This window comes from Besnoitia besnoiti, assembly GCF_002563875.1.
Source record: "Besnoitia besnoiti strain Bb-Ger1 chromosome Unknown contig00019, whole genome shotgun sequence".
NCBI classification, from domain to species: Eukaryota; Apicomplexa; class Conoidasida; order Eucoccidiorida; family Sarcocystidae; genus Besnoitia; species Besnoitia besnoiti.
The window spans coordinates 1-23,894 of record NW_021703919.1 but is presented as its reverse complement, the minus strand read 5'-3'; the positions used below and the strand labels follow the sequence as shown (position 1 = coordinate 23,894).

Sequence of the window (23,894 nt, the reverse complement as noted above, 5' to 3'; positions counted from 1 at the left end):
AACAGCCAGGGCCCCCAGAGGATCGAGAACCTACAGAGGTTCTGACACCAAGAGGCACTTTAGAGGAATGTCTTCAGCGCAGTAGCACGCCTATATCCAGACGAAGAACAGTTAGCGTGTGAGTTTCCTGTTGGGCTGGATCTACTGGATAAGATGAAGCTGCGGGTAGAAAACTGATCTCCATCCGGTACCGCAGTAACGGGTTGTGTCTATCCTGCAGCCTTGTTTTCCTCTTCACAACTAGCTCCTCAATCAGATCGCTTGGAGCTGTTTTCTGTTTCTTCTGCCACCACACTGGTAAGCACAGGAGACGCGGCCTGCTGATGTGCACAGCGTATCGTCCCTACCCACTGGCATCTCGATCCCTACTTATTCTCCACGTGTTTTTCTCCGCGTTGCGTACCTGCTCATCCATCAAACCTGCGTACGCCTTCCTTCTTCACCCAGAGGCACAGTTTCAGCTGAGGCACTGCCACTTCGTTATCGTCCTTGTCCACAGCCACAATGTCAACGACGAGCCACTTTAAGCCTCCTTTGTCTTGGTCTACGTTTTCGCCGTTCGAGATTTTGTCGCCTTTCTCTCCCACTGCACCTTGGCGTCTCATGTGGCTCCAGGACAGAAACGACCGCCTCTTTTCTGCGACATTCTCGAGCGTAGGCCTGTTTCCTTGGCCGTCGGCAGACAGGTCAGCTGCATCAGCAACAGAGCCTGCTTGCGTTTGTAGCGACAAAATTTCACAGCTGGGTTGAGGATCCTCACGAACTCTCCTCAAGACGGTGCGTAATACATCGGCGAGTGAAGCATATGCCGTTCCCTCCGCGCGTACATGAGAATCGAAATTAGCCGCACTGGGAAAAGCTCCAAAGCCAAGCGGAGGAGGCGGGGCATCTCGTGCTGACGAAGGAGAAGGAGCTTCAGAAGATGAACCAGGAGAGGAAGTAGACGTTGAGGAGAGTACTGACCAAAGATGCGAGTCCGGAGGCAGGTCCGGCGTGGACGCAGACGACGCTGTGGGCGAGTGGGGAGCGAAGTCGAGCGGCTGCACGAAATGCCCACTGTCGCCCTCCGACATATCCACCGACAGCTTGAATACACCGCCGTCGCGGCTCCCCAGGGCTTGCGGTGTCGTATCCGATCGCCACCTCTCTGGCTGATCCTTGTCGTCACGCGCGTCGTCGCGTCTAGCGGAAGGCCATTCTTCAGCACCATCTGAGGTTTTTGCTCGCGTCATCAGGAGAAACGAGCGCCAGTCCATCGGTTCCTCCTGGTGCTTGTCTTCTCTATTGTATAAAACCGCATCTTCGCACGTCAACAGCATCACCTGAACACCTAACGTGTCCTCTAGCATTCGCACGAGCTCCTCTACTGTCACCATGGACGCGGCTGCGTCGCCTCGTTCTCTTTCACAATCTGCTCGCTTCCCGAAAGCTAGCAAGCGCGAGCCGCCGGTTCCCGCTTCCTGTGCAACGCCACACGATGCCTGCAGCGGTGCCAAGCGCTGAGCACGGGCTTCGTGTTTGCGTCTCGTTGCCTGCACGGCCGCCGAGCCACGCCAGCGGCTGCCCGGGAGAGTCCTGTGATATTCACCGTCCTGTTTTCTGCGCCTCGGCTCCCTCAGCGTCAGCCGCAAACAGTCCCACGGCGTGAACGAGTGGCCCTTCAGCGACCCGCCGATAATCCTAGCTGAAGGCGGCGGCATAGGAGCAGCCTGCGTGAGGAAGGGAGCGCTGAGGTTGAAGAACGAGGTCCGCAAACGAGTGCGCAGTCTGCCCTGACCTTGCCAACTTCTTGGCAACCTGCTGCTCCAGGATCTGCGCGCACTCCTCTCCGTCCCGGCGCAGGTGCTTTCGTATGCGTCGGAGCAGTTTTGCAGACTCGATTCGAGCACAAGAGTGGGCGTCAAATGCTCATCCTGTGTCTCTTCGTCTTGCCCGCCGGGACCTACGGGCGAGAGCGAAGGCGCCAGGAGAGTGGACGGTGCGTGACGGGAGACGCGCTGCCCCCCGGCCTCCGCCTTGTTCACAGCGTCCGCCTTACGTCCTGCGGGCAGTTCGGTCTGGCTTGAGCTGTCGCGATCTTCGCCTAAGATGTTTGCGTGCACAAGTCTGTAAAGCTCCAACGCAGCGAGCCCCGCGGCCACAGTCGTAGCCGTGGAGGTGGCGGGGACGATCCTCCCACTCAACTGCTGGACGACAGGAAGGTCGAGGAGACCGGGTGGGAGCGAGAAGCAGCGGCCTCGCAAGCGCGCAGCGGCGGTGACGAAGCTCAGATGCACTGCGGCATCCTTGTCGTACGCCAGAGGGGACAGGCGCGGCGAAGCCCGCAAGGTCCAGTCAACCGAGGAACCTCCGACAGACCCTGGATTCGCACCCTGCGCCGAAGAAGACGCGCTCGAGACGCTAGACGACAGATTTTTCGACAAACGTCCCCTAGCACCGCCCAAGTCTACAAGCATGGCAATTGACCGAGCAATCCGCAGCAGATGGGGATCCGTTTTCCTCTTGGATTCTTCCGTCTGGTGTTCATGCGCTGTGCAGCCCTTCAGGACTTGCAGGACAGCGTTTTCCTGCTTTGTATCCTTGTGCTTGTCAGTACCAAATAGGCGAAGCACCGCCTGGAGGCTGCCAGGCAGTCGCCCTGAAGGCGCTCGACTAACCAAGGCCGCGCAGAAACGAGACAGCCGCTGTGCTCCGAAGGGCGACTCTGTGCAGGGTCTCTTTTCATCACGATGCTGAGCCGCGTCGGCCTGCAGCCAGCTCAGAGCGTGTAGAGGCTCCTCTGACGCTCGCGCGGCTGCCTCAGCCAGCGAAGCTGCCTGCCGCGCCTTCTGCACGTCCCGTAGGCGTTCGCGAATAAACTGAAAGTCCCAGGCGAGCCCCATGTCCACTTCGCGTTCCGCGTCTTCTTCCGGGACGCTGTGCATCCCCCCTTGCCCCCGTCTCCGGCTTCCCTCCCGTTGTTGTTCTCCATGAGAGAAGAAATCGATCGTGAGGCCATGCAGCTCGCTCAAGAGTCTCGCAGCACTGCCGATGAAAACGATACTGTCTCTATCATTTTCGGAGAGACGGAGGGGCACCGCAAGCCGCGGCCTTTGATCCTGTTGTCTCTCTGGACCCGCGTGTTCACCTTCGTCATCAGGCGTCGCCTTCAAAGTTGTCGCGTCTGTTTCGGCTTCTAATTGCTGGCGAGATACGGCGTCAGGCGTGTTTTCTCCTGGCTTATCACTTTCCGGCATTCCCGCACGCAGGTCCCCGATTTCCGTGACAAAAGATTTGTGAAACAAAGCCAGAGCCCGATCAAGAAAAAAACAAATGATCTGCTCTCTGCGGCTTTCGCCTGCCTCATCCCCGTCCGCCTCTTGCATCTGGTAGAACACACGAACGGTGGCAGCGTCCAGAGCTGTTTGCAGAAAGTCGCCCAGCTGCTGTTGAGATTCTCGCATTCCCTCCCGCACTGATGGCAGTTCTAAAAGTTGCCGTGCGAGCCGTTTCAGCGTGCTAGCCCGCTCTCGCATCGCCCCGTCCTTCGCCTCCTCACCAGCTTCTCGCTGTGCCCTGACTCCAGTCGTTCCTAGAATGCCGGCATTGCCTCCTTTTTGCCTCCGCCGCGCTCGGCGAGCGCTCCAGCGCGGCAAGACTGAGAGGAGAAACTCTCCAGCTGCCTTTGTCAAAAACGACAGCGACACGCCCGAGAACCCCTCCCCAGTAGCTGGCGCGATGGGCGAGCTGAGCGGGCTGCCTCCGCCCCCGCCCACTTCCGAAGGTTGAGCCAAGCCCCGCCGACGGTCCTCCGGCGCTCCGCAGCCATCCTGACTGCCTTCGTGCCTGCCGATCGGTTGTCCGCGCGCTGACTCTCCTCCCGAGCCCGCCGTTCCACCCGCCTCCGCGGCCTCGCCTGTCCTCTTGAGCTGGTCCCCGTCTTCTTTCCTCACGCGGTCGCTCACCTCTGCTCGGTCCCTCGTGAGATTCATTGTGCGAACCAAGTCGCCTTGCTCTTCCCCGGCAGGCAGGCCGAATTCGGTGTGCGCTTCGAGGTCCGCGAGGAGGCCAGCGGCTTTGCCGGGAAGCTGACCAAAAGCCCGCTCGAAGAGCTCGGTTGCCCACTGCACGAGATGCAACGGAGAGGACGGAAAGAGGCGCACTGAGCACGTCGGCTGAGGCGCCTCCTCGTCGTCTCCGCGGATGTCGGCTGTGGAGCCGTACGACTCCGTGAGGTGCGGCACAAGGGACTGCGCGTGACCTGAGCAAACGTGAGGGAGAAAAGAAAACCGTGAAAAAAAGGGGAAAGAACAACGACAAGGCTGCCTCAAAACTGCGGCAAGGGGGGACGGGGGGGAGGAGGCGGGGCACGGCGTTGAGAAGCAGAGTTTGAGACCCCGAACGAGTAACAAGCGCGCGTACACTGAGGAACCGCCGCGAGTCATCACGTGTCTTCCACAACCTGGAAACCGTTGCTAAGATCCCGACTACGCACACCGGATTGAGCATGCCCACCGTCCCTTCATGTCAAGGGTCAGTTCGCTAGAAATACCGCCCTGAGCCCCGCAACAGCCTGAAAGACTCTGTCCCGCCTGGTTCCTAGGCACAGCAGCTCGAAGGCCGTCTCCTGTTCCCCTGTTTGTTCTTCTGGTGCTGCCCCGAAGGTATCCTCAATTCCCATCCTCGCCATATCCGTTGCCTTACCTCGCAGCCCCAGGGTTCCAGCCTCTATGAGGGGTTTTTGGTACAGCAGGCACTGCGAATCGAGGTACATGCGTGCGGCGATAGTATCCAACGCCATGACGACCAGGTCTTGCTTTTCCCAGAAAGGCCAGTTGAAAAACTGATCCTCTGTCTCTCTCCCCACAAAGGCACAGATCGGGCGCACTCGCAGATGCTTGTTGAGCCGCTGGGCGGCCAGCGCGGCCGCCACGGCTTTGGGGCGATGGACATCCGCCTCCGTGAAGAGGAGCTGGCGATTGAGGTTGGAGCGCTCAATGAGATCCGCATCTGCGACGGTGATACAGCCCCCTTCCTCATCGGTAATCATGCCGTCGGAACCGGCTGCTCCCTGCCCCCGCGGGGTTTCGTTGCCTTGCGTCTGCATCCCCTGAGGGCCGTCGTCCACGCCTCGGAGTGCGTCATCACTCACCAAGTCGCTAGGCTGCCTCGTGCGAGTGCGGGAGTCTGGACTCGAACTTGACGCCGGTCCCCCTGCCGCACGGGTCCGCTTCTGCTCACCGCCTCCGGCCGCAGCTCTCGGGCGTGATGCGACCGACTCCAGCCCGGCGCGGGCGCGACAGCCGACGCCCATCAGTGCGAAGAGCTTCAGGAGCTCGCAGCCGACAGCGCCTGCGCCTGCGAGAAAGACGTGGAGCGAGTTCATTCGCCTCTGAGCCGCTGGCCCGAAGAGCTGTTCTTGACCCAGCCAGCGCGGAGGTGGAACCGCGGAACGAGGCCCCGGCGAACCCGAAGACGCTGAGACCGACCGCGGCGAAAACAACGGCAAGGAGGCCGGAGACCTCGAAGTCGGCAGGATGTCCAAGGCATCAAAGTACAGGAACTGGTGAACAGGCGTGAATCTGCCGCTGATCGCCTTCAGCACCTCCTGTGCTGCCAAGCCTCCTGAACAAACGAGCCGGACAGGCATCAAATGCACCGGACACGTATCGGGGTTAGGGTGTGGGAGGCACGAAGGCTCGTGAAAAAAATGCGCGTCGCCGTGCTCCCGTTCACATGGGATGACGATATTTGCACTACCCATGCCACAGCCTAGGAAGGGAGCCGGCAGCTGCAGAGCCCCTTCTCCACCGTGAACGAAGACAGCAGCCGGATTACAGGGGCGGACGCTTAGTCGCTGCAGTAGCTGACTCCCTCCGTTCGATCGTGCAGGCTTCAGCCGGAGAAAAACGTGATCACGCCGCGTAGATACCACCTCCTAAAGTCTGGCTCACCAAACATGTTCGGCACACAGCGCTCACATATGCGCATCGTCTTCGAAAGAGCTGCAATTCCACTTACCCATGACGGATGCAATCGGGGCTAGATGACCCCTCGAACTCCTCCACAGGTCCGTAGCAATCTTCTGGACCTGTTCAAGCTCCTTCTTCTCCTCTTCACTGCTCGCCTCGGGCAGCGGTTCAAATGATTCAGCATCGCCGCGCATCGCCGCTGAGCTTTGCAGTGGATGCGATGACTCACGCGCCCGTCGGAGTCGCCTCCAGAAGAAGGTAGCTTTTTCCTCAATGAAGCGGCGCTCGGCTTCTGCCGTCTGTGCATTTGCCTCCTCCAGCACACAAAGGTCCCTGCTATTCGTTTTCGAATTCGGAACGCCAACAGCAGAGACAGAAGTCGCCGAAGACGAAGAGGCGAGACATGACTCCGCACGTACGAAAACGTGCGCGCGTTCCTGCGTGATTTGGAGAGCGTCTAGGGCTAGAAACGCAACGTGTAGCATGCGCTGCCTCTTTGACTCGTCGTCCTCTCCAGGCATACGGCTCTCATGTTCCGCAGCCCTTTCTGTTTGGTCGCCTGACGGCTCGTTGGTCCCCTCCTGTGTGCTCCCTCCGCCACAAACGTCTCCGACCGAACCTTGCGCATGCAGCGCTTGATCCAGCGGCTGGAATCGGAGGCGCGACGAATTCGCGCGCTCGCCTAGTCTGCCGCGGGTGTTGCCGTCGCGTCCGTTCTCTAGCTCTGGATGCGCTGGAAGGCAGTCTCCTCCGTTCTTCGCGCCTGCGGCTGTAGACAGCGAAGCGGCTGAAAAGCGAGAAGAGAGAGGGAGGTCAATGTGTGCGTCTGTCGGAGGCCCGAAGCAGAACGACTCGCCGAAATCGACGAAGAGCCGCCCGGCGAGCCCCACCGTCCACACAGCCACCAAGAAAGGCCCCTCGGCCTTCCGCGGAGCCCGCGCGTCGGGCGCGTGTGCCGCCGGCGCACGAGAGCTCTTCCCGCGGTCCCCACTGTCGACTTCCGAGCTTCGACTGGGGGCCGACGCGGCTGCTCGCTGTGGCTCCACGCGGCGTTCTCCCTGGATTTCTCTGCAGAGCCGGTTGATGCGGCAGACCTCCTGGACGGGACGGTTCGACAGCACCACCACATCGGTCGAGGAAAGAAGGGCTTTCAGTTCGCTGCGAGTCTTGCCGTCGAATGTCGCGCCTGCGCCTCCTCTGCCCCTGACCTCAGCTCCCCTCGGGCTCGAGCGTGCAACATCCTCGACAAGCTCCACTCGCGAGTGAGGTAGCGCCAGGCGCTTCAGGGCCGCATGAGCGAGCTCCGCGCGCGTCCGCACTTCCGAGTCTGGCAGCTGTCCTTCTTCTTCCTCTCCCGTGGCTCCCTGGACCTCTCCCCCTGCTTCCACGGGGATCGCAAAGTTCGCACTCGCCTCCTCAGGCCCTCCCGGGGGGTCGCAGTCGAGGAGAGACAGGCGCCCCACGCCAGCCAGCAGGAGACACTTGGCCGCTTCGACGCCGACCCCCTCGAGCCCAACGAGCAACACGCGGGCCTGCGGGAGACGAGCCACATGCTCGCGGCCGTATATCGGCCACTCGCGCGAGAGAAACGAGGCGGAGGAAGGCAGGGAAGGCGGAGAAGAAGCCGCGAATGCCGACGGTGCAGAAGACGACACAGGTGGAAAGAGAGGCGGAGGCGGAGGTGAAGAAGCGCCGGAAGAAGCACTCGAGGCGCTCAAAGCAGGCGAAGAGTTGGATGATAGAAGGCAGTCCGACAGGCGCGAAGCGGTGGAGGAAGAGCGCGCTGGCTGAGAAGAGCGCCGTTGAGCAGTTGCTGCAGCAGAAGAAAGCGAGGCAGGAACCGCGGAGGCGGACGGACGACGTGGCGCGTGGGACGCGTGTGGCGGACTTATTATGGAGCACGGGACGCAGGGAAACAGTCTGTGGCTGCGGCGCCTTAATCCGAAGGATGGTAAGGGACTGCTCCGTGAAGTGTGGTCCGTCCTCCAGGCCGCGGTGAGAGATGCGGTGGGCGTCTCGGAGAGAAAAAGCCGCACAGGCGAGGCAGCGGAAGAAAGCAAACGATGCCTCCATGGCGCGATAGCGGCAGGGACGCGGGCGCGCGGCGACGCATCGAGGTCGCAGGGAGCCGCGCGAGCGAAACACCCCCACCGAGGAGACGACGGAGGAGCAACAAACCTCGCTGCGGTCGCGGCTGGCGGCGAGCCTCCAGGAGAAATCCTAGACGACAGAGGCGACGAAGACGACACAGCGCAGGGAGACGCCGACGAGGAAAGTGAGCTCGGTCGCTCAGCAGCCGAAGCCGCGAGACACAGCGACGACCCGCAGGACGGAGCCGAGCCCGTGGAAGACAAGCGAAGCGTCGGCGGCTGAGAATCGGTCGCAAAGAAGGATAATGAAGCCACAGACAGCGAAGGCGGCCTCGACGGAGACGCAAAACGGCCGGTCTGAGCGAGGCGACGCGCCTCCCCAGAGAAACCTGAGTGGAATGCGGTTACTGCCAGCGCCGCGGATGCGCGAAGCCCGCCAAGTGAGTTCGGGGAGGAAGGAAATTTTCGCGGGCAAGGCCATGCGAGCAGGCCGAAGAAGATGGCGACAACGTTAAATGGGACGAAGGGAGGAGAAGAAAAGCAAAGAGAAAGAAGACGCTGCAGAGACAGTCGCGGCAGGGAAGCAGCCAAAGCACCGGCGAGCGACCACAAAGACGCAACAAATAGAGAGACTCGAGAGAGCAGTGGAACCTCGGAAGCCACCAACTGCGTCTTTGATAAGACAGAGGAGTTTGACGAATGGGTCACGTGGGACGACGCCAACGAGGCTGCGAGTGCAAAAGGAGAAGAGTGCAGCAAAGGAGACGAGAAATGGGTGACGAGGGTCGTAGCAGGGGCGGATGCAGCACTGTGTAAGGCACGAGAAGCGCCTTCCGCAGTCCGGCCGGCGACAAGCGCGCCAGGAAGGGGAAGGGGGAGAGAAGGAACTCGCGGAGAGAGAGTTGGAGCACGACAGGGCCCTCGGGTCGCTATGCACAAGCTGCACACGACAAGCAACACGACAAGTGGAATAAGGAGAGAGAAAAAAACGAGTTTCAGCGGCCTGCAGTCCTGAAAACAAAACGGCGAGCGAGGCGAAAACAACGTGGACGGTGACAAAAGACATTCCAAAGAGTTCAAGCAGCGACGCGAAGAGACACTCGCAAAGCCCTCCAGACCGGTCCGTCGCGGCATCGCGGCTACGAAGCCGAAGGCTTCGAGAGCTCGAAGTCTCCCACCGAATCCCTGCGCAGCTCCTGCGTAGTCGTGTGGTGAATTAAGGAGAAAAGGTGGCTCCACTCCAGTCCGTTGAGCCAGTAAGGAGACGAGGAAATCAAACACGCCTGCCTGAACACTAGGTGGACAGATCAGCAGACGGGAAATGCGGTGGAAAAAGCCAACGAGCAACGCGGAACAAGCGAACAGGGAAAGGATGATGCAGGAACAAAGCCCAGAGGGGCGAAAAGCAGCGACTCCGGCTGAAGCGGGTTGTGTTTTGGCCGCCTGCGCTTGCTGCAGAAGACTAGAAAACGTAGCTACTGGGAGTCATAGAGTGACTGCGGTGGCAAACGAAAAACGCCCTACACAAGCCACGAGTATCCTCTTCGGGGGCGGCGCTGCCTCGCTGGAGAGAAGACGGAAATACGGGCGGGGAGACGCGGAAATCCAAAGAGGAAGGATCGGAGGTAGAGAAAAAGGAGTCTGCAAGGAAAAGACAAAGTACAGAAACATTCTGCGGTGACAGACGAGACGGAGACAGCGGGGCGAGCGAGGGGACAAGGAGGGAGACTTTGGGGCGGAAGCAGAGAAAGAGTATTGCCGCACACAGAGGGGGAGGAGACCGCTAATGAATCATACAGTTGATACATGTGAGGAGGATGTTTAGAGAGAGACAAAGAACGTTTGGAGCCTAGTAGCAAGGTCAGATGCAAAAGGAAAGCTGCGCCGTCTGCTTGCTGCGAAGCGTCGCACGCGCGACACAGGCAGGCACAGCGGACGGCGTGGCACGTCACCTTCGAGACTACGGGGCTCCTCCAGCTAGACTGCACGTGGCAAAAATGGAACGAATAAGGCGATCCAACGAGGAAACACGTATAGAGACAAAGCCATGAGGCTACGGAGAACAAGAGTGTACGACTAGTCCCATTTTCCTTGAGGCCGCGCTGCTCCGCCGGCCGCCTGGGAGTTCGCGGGGCTGGAAGAGTTGGTTGAGGAGAACGGCTAGCGCGGCGTGCTGGCAGGTAGGATTTACAGACAGGAAGACAGGGAGGCCTTGGGACAAGGAAAACCAAGACCTAGGTGTAGGCAGTGCTTGTGTGGGAACTCATTTTGAGGGGTTCAACCCGATGTCAAAGATAACTTCGTGGTGTGCTGCAGCCCATCGCGCGCTGGCCTCGGCGCCTGCTCTGGCGCCCAGCTACCTGTGTGAGTGGCGACGAACCAGCCACAAAGAGAGACAGGGGCAGGCGATGAGTGTGTACGAAGACAGACTAAGGAGGGAGCGTACTGCTTCCTGAATTCCTCAGCCGTAGAGTTGCCGCTCATGCTCTGCGACCCATGCTTGCTGTCGTCGCGCGCCGAAACCTACTCGTCGCTCGCGACGAACGACACAAGGCTAGCGCATCCTGGAGCCGTCCCCAGCTAAACCAGGCCTCTCGAGCAAACGAGGGGCTCTATAGTGTGCCCATTTTCGCATGAGAAGAGAGATCCTCAGGCTTGGAGCGCGACTTATCGATCTCGCGTCCCGCGGTTACCAGAGTGGACATGTTTTCGCTGCTGCAAGTCCTCCTCTGGCGGCGCCTCCCTACCGCAAGCGAGAATACGCGAATTTCGCTAAGCTGAGGCACTCACGCACCTGGCTGCTAGGTTAACCGTGCTGCTGGCTAACACCAAGACGAAAAGATTCCTGACTTGTGGAGATGGCAGATACGAGTGGAAAATGGATGCTCATTTCCATGTGCAAGCTGATGCGTGGTGCGGGTATGAACTGGCGCTATGCAGGCGAGGCAAACGCAAGAAGCCCGGAACACGGGTCTTTGAAAGAAAGGCGTTCGGAAGGATCTCTTGGCAATATCAAAGGTTTTTTAGAGGTGACACATCAGCGCATGGGTAGCCGACGCAGCTGCCGCTAGCGTGGCACATGTTGAGTCTCTGCGCTCTTGGAGACGCAGGTCTGCTCTTCTCCGATTCTCTCGAGTGTGCGCGAAACATGCGCGCGCATCCAAGTGGGGATTCTGCTCGATTCAGGTGTGGACCCGCACGCGCATGCCGTGGTCTCTGCGCTTACGACCCCCTCCGTGTGTCACAGATGCCGCGGGGCGCTTCACTTCAGTGCGTAGCAATCGGTAATCCTGGACTGCAGTCCAGGTGTGACCAGATTCACTTACGGGCTCGGACGGCCGCGGAGTGCAGACCCGCGAAGTCGTGTCGTCCGCAGTCAGATGCACTCCAAAAAGTGTAGAGTCAAACTCGGACGCGGATATCACACTACGGCAACTGTGTGGCAGCACATGCACGTGGCGATGTGGAAGGGGATCCTCGTTTATCTCGAGCGTGAACGATGCCACCACCCCCTGCGACTCTCCAAACAGCTCGATGCACGCATATACATATATATATTATATGTGATGTGTACACCCCACGCATACGGACGCGAGAATATGTTCATAGAGTTGCAGAGCCTGTCTCGATTGATCGAATTTCGATTCTTGCATACGTGTCATTTGGTCATCTCTGGGCCCCGCTCGCAGGTCACTCGTCACTCGTCGGTCCTGCAGAGGTTTTGTCTGTAGCGTTGGGCGATTTTGCGACATTTTTGGCTGCATGCAGCCTGTGTGTTCGAACTAGGAGCAGCTCGTCTCTCCTTTCCTGCGGTAGATTCTGTTTCCCCCATATTTCCATTGCAGTAGCACAATGATGATCACTTGGCTGAAGAGGAAAAGCGAAAGTGTCGCCTTTTTCCGGAAACACAAGCAGATCTGCGCCGCCTCCTACGGACGCCTGCCCTCCCGAGGCCGTGCTGTAGACACGCGCAAAAAGCATCACTTGCTTCCTTTTCCCAACGGAGGGTCCCGCCTGTCTCCTCTATTCTTCTGTCCTTCTTTTCTCATTTTTAGATCCATTTCAAAGCAAACGGATAGAGATCCGTGACAAAAACGCAGTGAAAATCCCGCGGACGTGGCGGTCGCCCGTGCATCTAGGTTTTACCACGTCGTGACCTCCGTCTCCTTGGCGCACAGGGGCATCTGTTATCTCTGTCTCATCTGTATCTTCACCTTCCCTTTTCGCCTTTTCTGATCTCCCCTCGCGACCCGTGTTCCGCTTTTTCCTCTGCTGCCGACAGTCCCGAGCACTCGCAGCCCTGCCTGTCGTCCCTCGTCCCCAGAAGCTGCCCTTCGCCTCCCTTCTTGTCTTCCGCATATCTGAAGTTTCCTTCTCTTTGAGAAAAGAATGGGGAACGCGCAGTCTTCGTCTTCTTCCAGAGGGGAGCAGGTGACCGGAGCGACGTCCGCTGTGCCTTCCTCCGCGGACCTGCCTTGCTCTCGTGAGATGGTAAGTCGAATGTGTGTGGCTCGTTTTCCTCTGTCCCTTCTTTGCCGTACCTTGCTTTTCTTTTTTCTGTCTTCACCACGTCACCCTTTGAAGCGGCATGTGTCTGCTGTTGGCTCGTCTGCGTCTGCCTCACTCTCTGGAGACCTGCACACGCGAAGGAACCCTAAGCTCTACGTGCGCGTCTTGTTGCGCACATATTTTTGCCTCTTGCCTTGGAGAGCAGTTGGTGTCCTGAAAAGCAATGCAGTCGGTCCTCTGTGGCGCGTAGACCGTTGGTTGCGCCCGAGACGCAGGAAGAGTAACTGGATAGATATTTCTTGTGCAGACTTCGTGGCTTTGCTTCGCTGTTAATTCATCTCCGGTCGTGCTGTGGTGTTTGCTTCAGGTCGAGTACCTCCAGTGTGTCCGCACGTAAGGGAGAGAACGCTGCAAAATCTTAGAGTATATTTTCGTATACGGTGCAGAAAGGGAGAGAAGCAATGCAGCAAAGGCGTTCGTCCGCACGTGCGCATGCGTGCGAACGTTGATCTCCACAGTAAAGTGCACCGCCTCGATGTGTCGGTTCGTTCCTCTGTTGTTTGCGTATATGCATTTTATTAAGACAGCTAAAAACTCGCATAATTACTCATGTACGTATGCATGCGCCTTCCTACTAAGACACACTAACTCGCATCCTGGAATCAGAGAGCAAGTCATGTAAAGCTGTAAGGGAGCTGATTCATGCGGAAAAGTGCAAAGAAGGAAGAGGGCAGCGCTGGAGGTCTCCGAGAGGAAAGCAGTTAGGAACACGGAGCCCCATGAGTGATCATTGGAGCGAATCGGCTCTCGGTTTTTCTCTCCTGCGCTCGTGAAACAGACACCCGGACGGTCTGACTGGAGCAGTTGACCAGTGCGACACGTTCCGTCAGAACTACAAGTGAGCCTTTTTTATAAATTTTCTTACTGTTTTAATAAATGAATCCACTACCATAATTAATTTCAAGTTGTTCTGAGTTTTTTTCATAATGTAGAATTTCTCTTCAAGAGTTTTTTCTAGTTTGTCGTTCGCCTTTTCGCCGCCTCTGTGTTCTGGCTCCACCTTGTCGGGTCTTGTCTCGCTGCAGGCGGCTTCCGTGAAGCCGCGTGGAGTTTGTCTAGGAGCATTTTCCTCCTGGGCTTCTTTCCCCCTCTTGTTTCTGTGCAGCGTGAGCTGGCTTCTGCTGCTGTCTCGTTTTGTTCCATGTTGAGGGTGGATGTGTTTTTCTCGCTGTCTTCTATGGTGAAGTATTCTCGCTGTCTTCTATGGTGAAGTATTCTCGCTGTTCATTTGTTTTTCGCTTCGGGGCTTCAGTAGCCTTTTTCGCGAAAGTCTTCGATGTCGTTTCGGTTTGTGGTGTTTTCTCGCTTTCTGTGCTGGCGTGCCTAACGCAGGCTGTGTATGGCGGAGTACAAGAAGGCGAAACGCGGGAAGGCGTGAGGGAAGAAAGACGCATTCTTGTTACAGTGTCCGTCGCTTATATCCTGTATACATTCTGTCTACTACATGCTGGGAGGGAGGAGACTCGCGTGCTCGCGGTCCTTACGAGGCGGTACCCCGACTTGTCTCTTTGCGTCTTTCCGCGTTTTCCTCTCGTGCCTGCGACGTCGTTTTTCGGCGTGTCTCGTCTCCGCGTGTGTCTCTGTCGTTGGCTTCTCCTTCCATCCTCCGTTTCGTTTCCGTTGAAGATGATTACGTCCTTTGGGCAGGCGTCTCGCCTCTTGCTTCCTCCGGCTTTCCCGCCTCTTGGTAGCGCTCCTTTTTCCGCCGCCTCTTTGGAAGAATCCTCTCCATCGTCGCGGTCTTCGTCTTCTGCTCGTCCGTTGTCGCTGTGCACCCTCTCGCTGCTTCCGCCGGTCTCGTTCTCTGTTTCGCCGTGTCGGCGGCTGCTTCTGGTCCTGGAGCCTTTTCGCTTGCTTCTCTTCAGCAACCTACAGCACCGCGTCCTCCTCGGGTCCTTCTCTCGAGACCCCGGCACGTTCGCCTTCGGTGCTCATCTGCAAGCGAGCTGGGAGCTCTTCGATCCTGTGAGCCTCTCGGCGGCGCGGAGAGCTGGACGCGGTTTCGACCCCCTGGACTCTGCGGCTGGGACACAGGCGGAGACCCGAGCTGGTACGCCCCGCGGGCGCGGAGAGGACGGAGACTTCACCGCCAGGGAGCGCGGCGCCGCGACCGGCGCGACCGCCGAGAGCTGCGCGCCTTACTACCGGATCTTCGTCACCTGCTACCCGCAGGCAAACATTTGCGTGTATGCTGTTGCGCAGCCAGGGCTTCTCAAGGCGCAGCAGGGGGGGCGAGCGGAAGAGGCGGCGCGGGAGGGGCAGCGGGCAGCCGGGCGGTCCGCGGGCGGCCAGGAGCGCAGGAATGCAGTCGGCAGAGGCTCGCTGGGGGGAGCAGAAGAGCCGCCTGGAGACGTGTCGACGCCGCCGGATGGAGAGCGCCAGTCGGGTGGGGCGCAGGGTGGTCGCTCGCCGGCCGCGCCTTCGTCTTGGACGCAGCGAGGAGGAAAGGCCGAGGCGAGGAGCCAAAAAAAAGGAGGGAGGAGCGGGGCGAGCAAAAGAGACGGGCTCAGCGTGTCGTTTGAGGAACGAGGCAGCGAGGGGACAGGCGGGACGCAGGAGGCGCGCGACTGTGGAGGGAGACGCAGCAGCTTGAGGAGGAGAGCGCGGGAACGCAGTTCTCTCCTGGCCCTGCAGGCCGACTCTGCCGCGCGCCTTTTCCCGCCCTTTCTCTTCAACGCGTCTTCTGCGACCTTCACCTCGGGGGAGAGCGCCGGCGAGGACTCCGAGGAAGACGCAGTCGAGAGTCCCTCGTATTTCGGCTTTCCGCCCGCCGGGCGAGGCGGCGAGGAGGCGACAGCGCGGGTCAGCGGGCCCCCGCCGCTTGGCACGAAGCGGATCGGCGGGGCCGGCGGGACGTTCACGCCCGCGACGGTCGCTGCGGCTCTCTCGACACCGTCGCTGCTCCTGCAGCACCGCCCGGCCTCGCTGCGCCCCTTGGAAATCCGCTTCAGTGCCGTCCTGAGCCTCCCTGTGCGCGGGGCCGCGGTCGCCTGCTCACCGCGGCACCTGATTGTGGGGTGCGCGAGGCAGCCGGCGCTTCTATTCCTCTCGCTCGACGGCCTCAGAACCGTTCAGGCAGTGATCTACCTCTCAGACTTCTTGCCGCGCGCCGAGGCATCATCGCAGGTCTCTGCGCGAGCGGAAGACTGGCAGCAGCTAGGGGACGCGGAAGAGGCGGCGGGCCGCGACCGCGGAGCCGATGCGCGTGCAGAGGCCGTGGGAGAAAGTCAAGTTGGCTCCACAGTGGAGACAGGGAAGCGCGGACGCCAGCTTGGAGACGAGCCCACACTGCAGGCCGAGCGTCTGCACGGAGAGTCTCACGAAGACGGGAGCGACCACGGAAGAAGCGGGGAAAACGTGAAAAGAGCGGCGGAAGCCGCTGCACGGAGGAGGCAGTGGGAGAGGACGGCGAGGGCCGCCGGAGACAGCAATGGCTCTCAAGGTGCAGCGGACGGCTGTGTCTCTGTGCCGGCGGGTGAGCAGTTCGCCTCCTCATGCAGGCCTCAGGAACGTGCGCGCGGCTCCCGCTCCTCGTCTCTCGGGTCTGCGCCGCGCTCGGACTCCCCAAACTTCTGCGCCTGCGGAGAGTTCCTGTTCTCTCCTCTGGGGCATGCGACGATCGAGGAGGTTGTTCGCTTCGAAGACCGCACTGAGGACGTCGTGCTGCTCCCAGACCTGCCGGACGAGGCGCTACGTGACGCCCGCGCCGCCGCCGACGCCCACAGGCACCTCGAGGATCTCCTCCGGCTCGCCAGTGAAGAGGCGAAACGCGAGGTAGATAGGCAGCCGCAGAGCGCGACTCACCACGGCGGAGGAACAGAGCTGGGCACGGATGAAGAAGACGGAGCCGAGCGTGGAGCGCCTCCGTCGTCGTCATTGGTGCGGACTGTCCGCTCGCTGCTGCATGCGCGCCACGGAGGCGAAGCACCTGAAGGTCTCGCCTCCTGTTGCTCTTCTTCATGGGATGGCGCAGAGGACAGTGGTGAGCATCGCGTTGTCACTGGGGACAGTGAGGCCGAAGGAGCTGCAGGAGCAGAAAGCGCTGCAGGCCCGCGAATTCGAGGCGGGCTTTCGAACATTGCTGCCGCGCTCTCCGAAGGCGTCGCGCAGATCGCGCTGGATGCGCGGCTGAGTCTGCTGGGGGTCGTGACGACGCACGGACGCTTTTTTCTTCTCAGCTGGCGAGCGCCGCTTTTTCTGCGACCCGCGCAAGTAGGCGCAGCCAATCGCTCCTCCAACAGCGCCTCTTCTCCGCTGGCGTCGTCCTCTCACTCGCAGGGGCCCGGCGCCGGTCTAGACGCAGAAAGAAGCACTCCGCACGAGGGCGAAGGCGTCGGAAGACACTCCCCTCCTATCGGGATCTTGCTGAGACACCACCGAGTCGCGTGCTGCGCGCTCAACGCGGAGCGTCGCCTCCTGGCCCTGGGGCTGACGAATGGGGAGATCGAACTCTACTCTCTCGATTTTTCTGTTTCCTCCTCCTCCGCAGGCAGCCACGCTTCGCCGGCCGCGTCTGCATGCGGGCGGGTCGAAAGGGCACAGAGCCCGCCGGGAGAGGGGACAGCTGCGGACGCCGCGGCGCTTCAGGGGCGAGACCGCGCGGCTCTTCCGCGCGGGCGCTGCCCATGCGAAGTCGTTCGCCTCGTGCGCCGTCTCAACCTGCGAGACGCGTGCGAGGGTCCTGAGGCGGCGCCGCAGGGTCGCGCTCGGGGCTCGCGCGAGCGTTTTGGGAGGATTGAAAAGGAAGAGCGTGCTGCGCGCTCTCGCACGCCCTCTGGAGCTTCTCTCCTTGCGTCGGGGTCCTCTTCCTCCCTGCGTTCAGGGCGGCAACTTTTCGCAGCGGAAGGCGCGTCTCGTCTTTTCTGGGGAGAGGATGGAAGAGCGGAGGAGGGAGGGCGTCATCGGGTTGAGACGCTCGTCTGGTCCGACGACGGGCTCGCGCTGGCGGTCAAATCGAGAGGGCGGCCACGCGTGGCAAGCGACGCGGGCGAGGAGAACGACGGCGAACCGCCTTCGGGCCCCGGTGCCCCGGTGGCTGTCTTCTCGTACACCGGGCGCCTTCTGCTCGCGCCCTTTTCGCCGCCGCCTCCCTTGCCGCCGAGGGCGCGCTCACGATCTGCATCGAGTGCAGCCTCGCCTCTCCTGTCCGCTAGCGCGGCGCCTTGTGCGCCTTCTCAGGCGTCTCTCATGAACGGGGCGGCGGCGCTCGCGGCAGACGTGCACGGGGCGCGAATGCCGCTCCCGAGCCAAGGCGCGGGCGACCTGACGCCACCTCCAGAGACGCGAAGTGTCCCTCTCATTCCTCCGGTTGCGCACGCGCCGACCTGCGCGTGGACCGGCCTCGGTCTAGGCCTGATCGTGTCGCAGGAGGCTGAGCAGCGCCAGGCGAACGCAGTTGGCGAGGAAGAAGCCTGGGGCAGAGCTGTAGGCGGCAGAAGAGGCAGCGAAGACGGCTTCCGCAGAGGAAGTGCCTGCGCGCGTCTTCTGCCGCCCGACGTGTTCGAGTTTCCTATATTCCGCAGCGCCTGGCTTGGCGTGGGCACGACTGCGGTCGACTCCGCCGGAAGCCGAGCGGCGAGCGACGCGGGCGACAGGTGAGAGGCAAGGGCTACCGGCCTGAGGAGAGAGGGAGGTCCAGGAACGCAGGGAATGGGGCTCCGAGGGCGCGGGGGCAAGGAGGGACGAGTGGGTGGCGGGGCGGGCGTAAAACGAAGTACCTGTTCCGCGAAAGAGCGAACGGTGCGACGACTCCGGGGAAGAGCGAGCGAGGCAGAGGGGCGTCAGTGTCCGCATATTAACCAGCAAGTAGAGACTATGTGTACGGTGTAGAAGGAGTTGCGCGGTGATGTGGAATTCGTGCAAGTGGCTGCCAAGGTAGGCTTAAAATCTGCACTTCCGGCTGTGCGAGGTAGACATCGAGCGAGAGGTGCTGACAGCGTCTATGCGGTGGCGCTGCGTATATGCTCTGAGTAGATGTCTTTCTCTCCTCTGTTTGGTGTCTGTTTTTCGCGCGCAGAATCCTCATTGGATCTTCGTGCCTGCTGCTGTGGGCCGCGCTGCCGCACCTGCCGGCGTCGCTCTCGTGGTCGCGCATTCCGCTCCCTCCGCCCATGTATCTGTCGCCGAACTGGCCTATTCGACAGGCGTCGCTGTCGCCCAACGAGGAGTTTCTGCTTGTGTCGGGGACCCGCGGTTTCGCAGTGTTTTCGCTCGGGCAGCGCCGCTGGCGCGTGCTGGGCGATGAGCAGCAAGAGCGGCAGCTTCCCACGGGTCTCTTGCCCCAGGGGTGGTACGACCCCTCGATTTTCTTCATCTCTATCCGGACTTTCGACCCCGACGTCTCCCCTGTCGAGGCGGCTCTCGCGGCGCTCGCCCCACTGCCTGTCAACAGCCTCTCACTTTCGTCGCCTGAGCACTCAAAGCGACTTCTCTCTTCGCTCTCCTCACTCCCACTTCCCACTCCGCATTTGGGGCGGAAGCCTCACGCGGCGCTCGCGCCTGCCGCGGCCTTTTCCGGGGGTTTCTCCGGCGTCGCGGCGGCATCCCAACACCCCACAGCAGCCGAGGCCTCGCCTCGTGAACACGCTCGCGCTTCTCGCTCCTCCTCCTTCTTGTTCGGTTCGCCTCAGCCTCCCTTGTCTGCCCTCTCCTCTCCTCGCCTGCCGTCTGGAGTCTCTCTGCCGGGATGGCGAGGCCCGCGAGGGTCGGCGCTGGCGGCCGAGGTGTCTCTCGAGCGGAGAGCTGCGCAGACGCCCTTTTGCGTCTCGCAACAGCTCCCTGGGATGTCGCTTCAGGAGCGCGAAACATGGGAGGCGGTTCTCGAGAGGCTGGAGGTCGATTCAACCTCTTCCGCGCAGCTTTTTACTTCGCCGCATGTGCCGTCTCCTCAAGCGGCGCAGGGCAGCCCCGTCTCGCGCGCCTCCGCGGCCTCGCCTCTCTCTGGCGGAGAGGCGTCTGCGGGCCGCGACAACAGAGGCGAGCGAGGCGGGGGGGCATCCACTGCGGCTGGGTTCTGGAGCTCGAAGAGGCAGAGAGCACAGAAAGTGACTCCCAAGACGGGGTACGCGCTCTTTTTTTTCGACGTCCGAGGCCGCCTCGCAGTCGAGAACTGCGTCGCCACGGTGCGCGCGCTGCCGGCGCGGCCTCTCCGCACCGCGCTCCTGTCAACGAGACAGAAACCGAGCGCAAATCCGCCAAAACGGAGGGGCGTGCGGGGAGCCCCAGCGCGGCGGCTCGACGCGGGAACGGGGCGGCGGGCGCACGTCAAAGGCCGCGGCGAAGGCTTACAAGTGAGCGGAGGCGAGCAGAGGAGACAATGCTGTCGGTGCGGGCGGCGACAGGCTGAGGCGCGCAGGCGACGTGAGGAGGAAGGGAGGCAAGAGGATAGCAGTCGAGAGGACGGAGAGGCGGACGCCGGCCGATTCGAATTCGACGGGCACGACGGCGCATCAACAGCAAGATATGGCGGTGAGGGCGAGTCCTCGAGCGACTCTGAAGAAGGGTGTGCGCTCTGCAAAGGCCTATCAGAGAAGGAAATCACAGGTTACCTCGCCGCGCCTCCCGCGCTGAACCTCGCCACCGACGCGCCAATCCTCGCTGTCTACGATGCATTGCATCTCATCACAGCTTATCAGCTGCGTCCCGCGGCTCCACGGCTACCTTCGTCGGCGCTCTCTCTCTCTCCGGATCCTCCTTCGTACTCCTCTCTTCATCGCACGGTGTCTCAGCCTGCAGGCTCTGCGCAGCCCCCGGCTGCGCGTTGCGCGCCGCCTCGCCGAGCCGCAGAGCGTTTCCCTTCCCTCGCGGCCGCTGGCAGCACCCTTCATTCCAGGCCAAGCGCCGCGACGCTCGCGTCGTCGCCGTCTTCGTCTGCTGCTTCCGCTTCTCTGCCGTCTTCTCTCCTGGTAGGAGCATCGCTTTCCACGTCGCTGCCGATCTGCACCTACGACGTTCTCGCGCTGTGGCAAGTCGACCTGTCGAGCTGCTGGGTGGATCACCCGCTTCAGATTCGCTTCGCCGCGTCGCCGGCGCTTCTCGTCGTCCTGCATGCGGGCGGCGAGGTCACCGCTCTGCGGCTCGTCTCCAAAGAAGAGTGCGGCGCGGCCCTCCTCCGCGAAAAAGCCAAGGGCGGAGAGGCTGAGGCGCTGCAGACGAAGACGGTCGCAGCGGCGATCGAAAGCCGCAGGCACGAAAAAGGCGTCAAGTTCGGCGAGGCACGGCCGGACCAGAGACAAGGGATTTCGAGCCGGGGGAGGCGCCTGAAGCGTGGGTGAGTGAGGACAGCGCCTCACCCTCCACTTCGTTCTCGCCCTTCTCACGTCTCGCTTCGTTTTCACTCGCGTCCTCTCCGTCGTCGTCTCTGCCCTCTTCGCGGGCCTCCACGGCGTCAGCTTTTTCTTCGCGCTCAGCGTCCCTGTCGTTTCCCAGTCAGCGGTCTCTGCATCTCGTGCCGCAGCTCGTCGCACAGCAAAGCAGAGCGTTTGGCTCTGGGGTCACGTCTCTCTGGCTAGATCCCCCGGCTCAACTTCCCTTCTTCTGCCCGCTGCCTGCTCGCCCGATCTTCGCCTTGCGAGACGTGAGCGGCCTTCGCCGCGGGCTCCTGAGTGCGCAGCAAGGCGCCGCGTCAGCGGACGGCGGTGCAGCAGCCTGTGCAGAGGAAGACCGACCCGATGTGGCGCGAGACGCCGACGCGGAGGCTGAGTGGCGCGGATGCGTCTGTGCCGTCTGCACTGTCGGCGGCGCGGCGGGTGAGAGCTTAGGCGCGCTCGGGGGGACCGAGGACGGCGGAGGTGGCGACGACTGCGTCCGCCAAGCAGCCGGTCCTTTTCTTTGGAGACTTTGGAGAGCTTCGAAGAAGACAGACTGCGCGCGTGGTCACCTCCAGAACCCGCCTCAGCGGTTCGCGACGGCGTCTGTGAAGTGCGGAGCGACTGCGCGCACCCGACGAAAGTCCGGCTGCCGCTGGGCGCGGAAGGAAATGGACAGGAAGAAGAGAGAGAGAGCGGCGAACGTCAAGCGAATGCGTGGGGTGCTCAGACCGCCGGTGCGGGCTCCAGCGCGAGCCTCGGGGAGCCTCAGGCTTCTTCGCAGCGTGACGCGCGCGCCGAGTCGGCGAAGGACGACAGCTGTCCAAGCGCCGCCATCTCGCAAAGAGATTGCCCGCCCGCCCCCCGCGCTGAGCCTTCTCTTGCGTCCCCTCCTCCTCCGTCGCTCTCTTCTTTGTCGTCTCCGACCTCCCATCTTCGTGCAGCAAGAGGGCGCCGTCCTGTGGGCTCTCCGTCTGCCCCCCTCTGGCTGAGCTTTGCTCCGCTCACCGCGCAGCGTCATCGCCTGCCTTTTTGCAGCCGCTGACGTGTTTCACGTGTGCTTGCACGCCGCAGCGCCTCCCGCCCTTCTCCGAGTCGCGCGCGCGGCCTCGCGTCCCTCCTCAGACCCCAGCTTCCTGCGTTTCCTCCTCGCTCAGCGCCGGAGGCGCGAGGGCGTCCGAGGGCAGAGACGCAACCGAAAAAGGCAGGCGGCAGAGAGAAGCAGAGAGGCCGGCAGCGGCACAGCGAGGCGAGAGCGAGAGAGGCATGGCTGTTGAAGCGTCATCATGCTCGCCGCGGACAGCAACGCGTCCGCCGGCGCAACCCAGGCCCAACGCGTCGAGCGGCAGTGGAGCGACAGCGGGGAGCCAGGAGCGAAGAACGGGAGTTGACGGAAGAGAACGAAACGAGCTGCATGTGCAGGAAGTAGAGAGACAGCGGAGCGGCGAGCGTCACAGCGCATCTCGTCGGTCGCACCGGTGGAGAGGAAACGAAGACCTCGTGTACGTTGTGGCAAACGAGCAATATGCGAAATTACACAAGTTGCATATCTCTATCCGCTAGCAACTCGAACTCGCTATCTTGTGCTTTTTCGAGGTTTTTAGTTCGAGATGTTTGCAGTCTCGAGGGATTGTCTCCGTTAGACACAGGCATGGCTCCAGTCCGTGAACATGCGAGGTCGTTCTGCACAGCAGTGAGTGGTTACTATTGCGGAAGCGGCATGCGCGCGGCGGCCTCAGAGCTTGTCCCTCTTTCTCTCACTGCTTCTTTCAGGCTTGCAGGCGAGGACGAGGCGGCGAACCCGCGGCACTTCCGCGGCTCTACGTCCTTCGGAGATCACTTCTGCTGCCCCTTTACTCCGCTTCCGTCTCACCCTCCCCTGTTCGCTCTCGGCCGAACGCGTTGCGGACTGTCGCACTCTCTTCCTCTCTCTTCGTCGCCTCTTTGTTCGTCTTCATCCATCTCGCTGTCCTCCCTATATCCTCTTGACTCTCACGGCGGTTCCTCTTGTGGTTTGCCGTCACCCCGAAGTGTGACTCGAGTCGCATGCAGTGTCTCCCAAGGAGGAGAGGCAGCCTGTGGCGCGGCGCGGACACAGGGCGAGCGCGAGGAAATGGCGACGACCGTACGCGAGGCGTCGGGCGAGCCGAAACAAAAAGACGGATCAGCGGACGAAGGAGTGGCAAAGGGAGACAAAAACGGTGAGGGAGGAATGGCAGGACACCGAGGCGTGGAGGCAGTGGATAGCACCAGGATTAGCGCAGAGGAGAGCTCGCAGGAAGAGACGGACGCGCAGCTGTGCTCATGCTCTCCGTGCTTGGAGGTGGAGACTCGAAGCAAACGCAGAGGAGGTTCAGGTGCGTGGCGATCCGTGCGGCTTTATCTTGTCCGTCATCTGCGTCAAAGGCCCAACCATGGTGTGCATGTGAAGTCGCGAGGAGCGTGGACGTCGGCTTCAGAACTGGCAGAGCCCATTGCTTCTGCCAGCTCGGAGCCACCGCCGTTTCTCTCCCTCTTTCGTGTGCGGGGGAGCCGTTGCTGCCTTTTTTGCGAGCAGTGGGCGTCCTCTGCTTGTTCGCAAAGTCTGAAGATATGTATATATAGAGAGATTTTATGTACCTGAGTGTATCCGTGAGTGGGAATGTAGATATGTATTGTGCTTCTGCTGATCGTCACTTGTTGTTTTCCCATTTTTGCATATTGCAGATGTCTGTGGACGTGCTGTGTTGAGAGGCTTTTTTCTGCTGTTCGAGCTGCACGCTTACGTGTGTCTTGGTGTGTGCATGGCGTTGCTGTGCAAAATGCATGCTCTTTTGTTACGTTTCGAGTGTTGCTCGCAGGCTCCTCGTCTCTTCCGGTCTGTGCGGGCGCCCTGGCGTGTGCTGCGCCGTCGGCGGGGTTTACGTCTGGCTGCAGGAGGCGAGAGGCCTCTCTCTCGCAGTTCTCTCGTTCCACATACATTTCGCGCCCGAGGACGG

At 61.2% G+C, this 23,894-nt stretch overlaps 2 protein-coding genes across 2 annotated transcripts; one reads left to right on the top strand and one right to left on the bottom strand.

The window, feature by feature from the left end:
- Positions 1 to 407: 407 nt before the first annotated feature.
- Positions 408 to 9,175, bottom strand: BESB_033090 (uncharacterized protein; the record flags this gene model as incomplete). Its single annotated transcript, XM_029361897.1, has 3 exons — positions 408 to 4,240; positions 4,684 to 5,604; positions 6,001 to 9,175. The coding sequence occupies 3 exons, from the start codon at positions 9,173 to 9,175 to the stop codon at positions 408 to 410; spliced, it is 7,929 nt and encodes a 2,642-aa protein (XP_029215045.1).
- Positions 9,176 to 12,430: 3,255 nt separating this feature from the next.
- Positions 12,431 to 23,539, top strand: BESB_033080 (uncharacterized protein; the record flags this gene model as incomplete). The annotated part of the gene is made up of 9 exons (XM_029361896.1): positions 12,431 to 12,532; positions 12,918 to 12,943; positions 13,389 to 13,448; positions 13,943 to 13,984; positions 14,476 to 18,204; positions 18,627 to 20,879; positions 21,038 to 21,653; positions 21,991 to 22,418; positions 22,690 to 23,539. The coding sequence occupies 9 exons, from the start codon at positions 12,431 to 12,433 to the stop codon at positions 23,537 to 23,539; spliced, it is 8,106 nt and encodes a 2,701-aa protein (XP_029215044.1).
- Between the last annotated feature and the right edge of the window lie 355 nt (positions 23,540 to 23,894).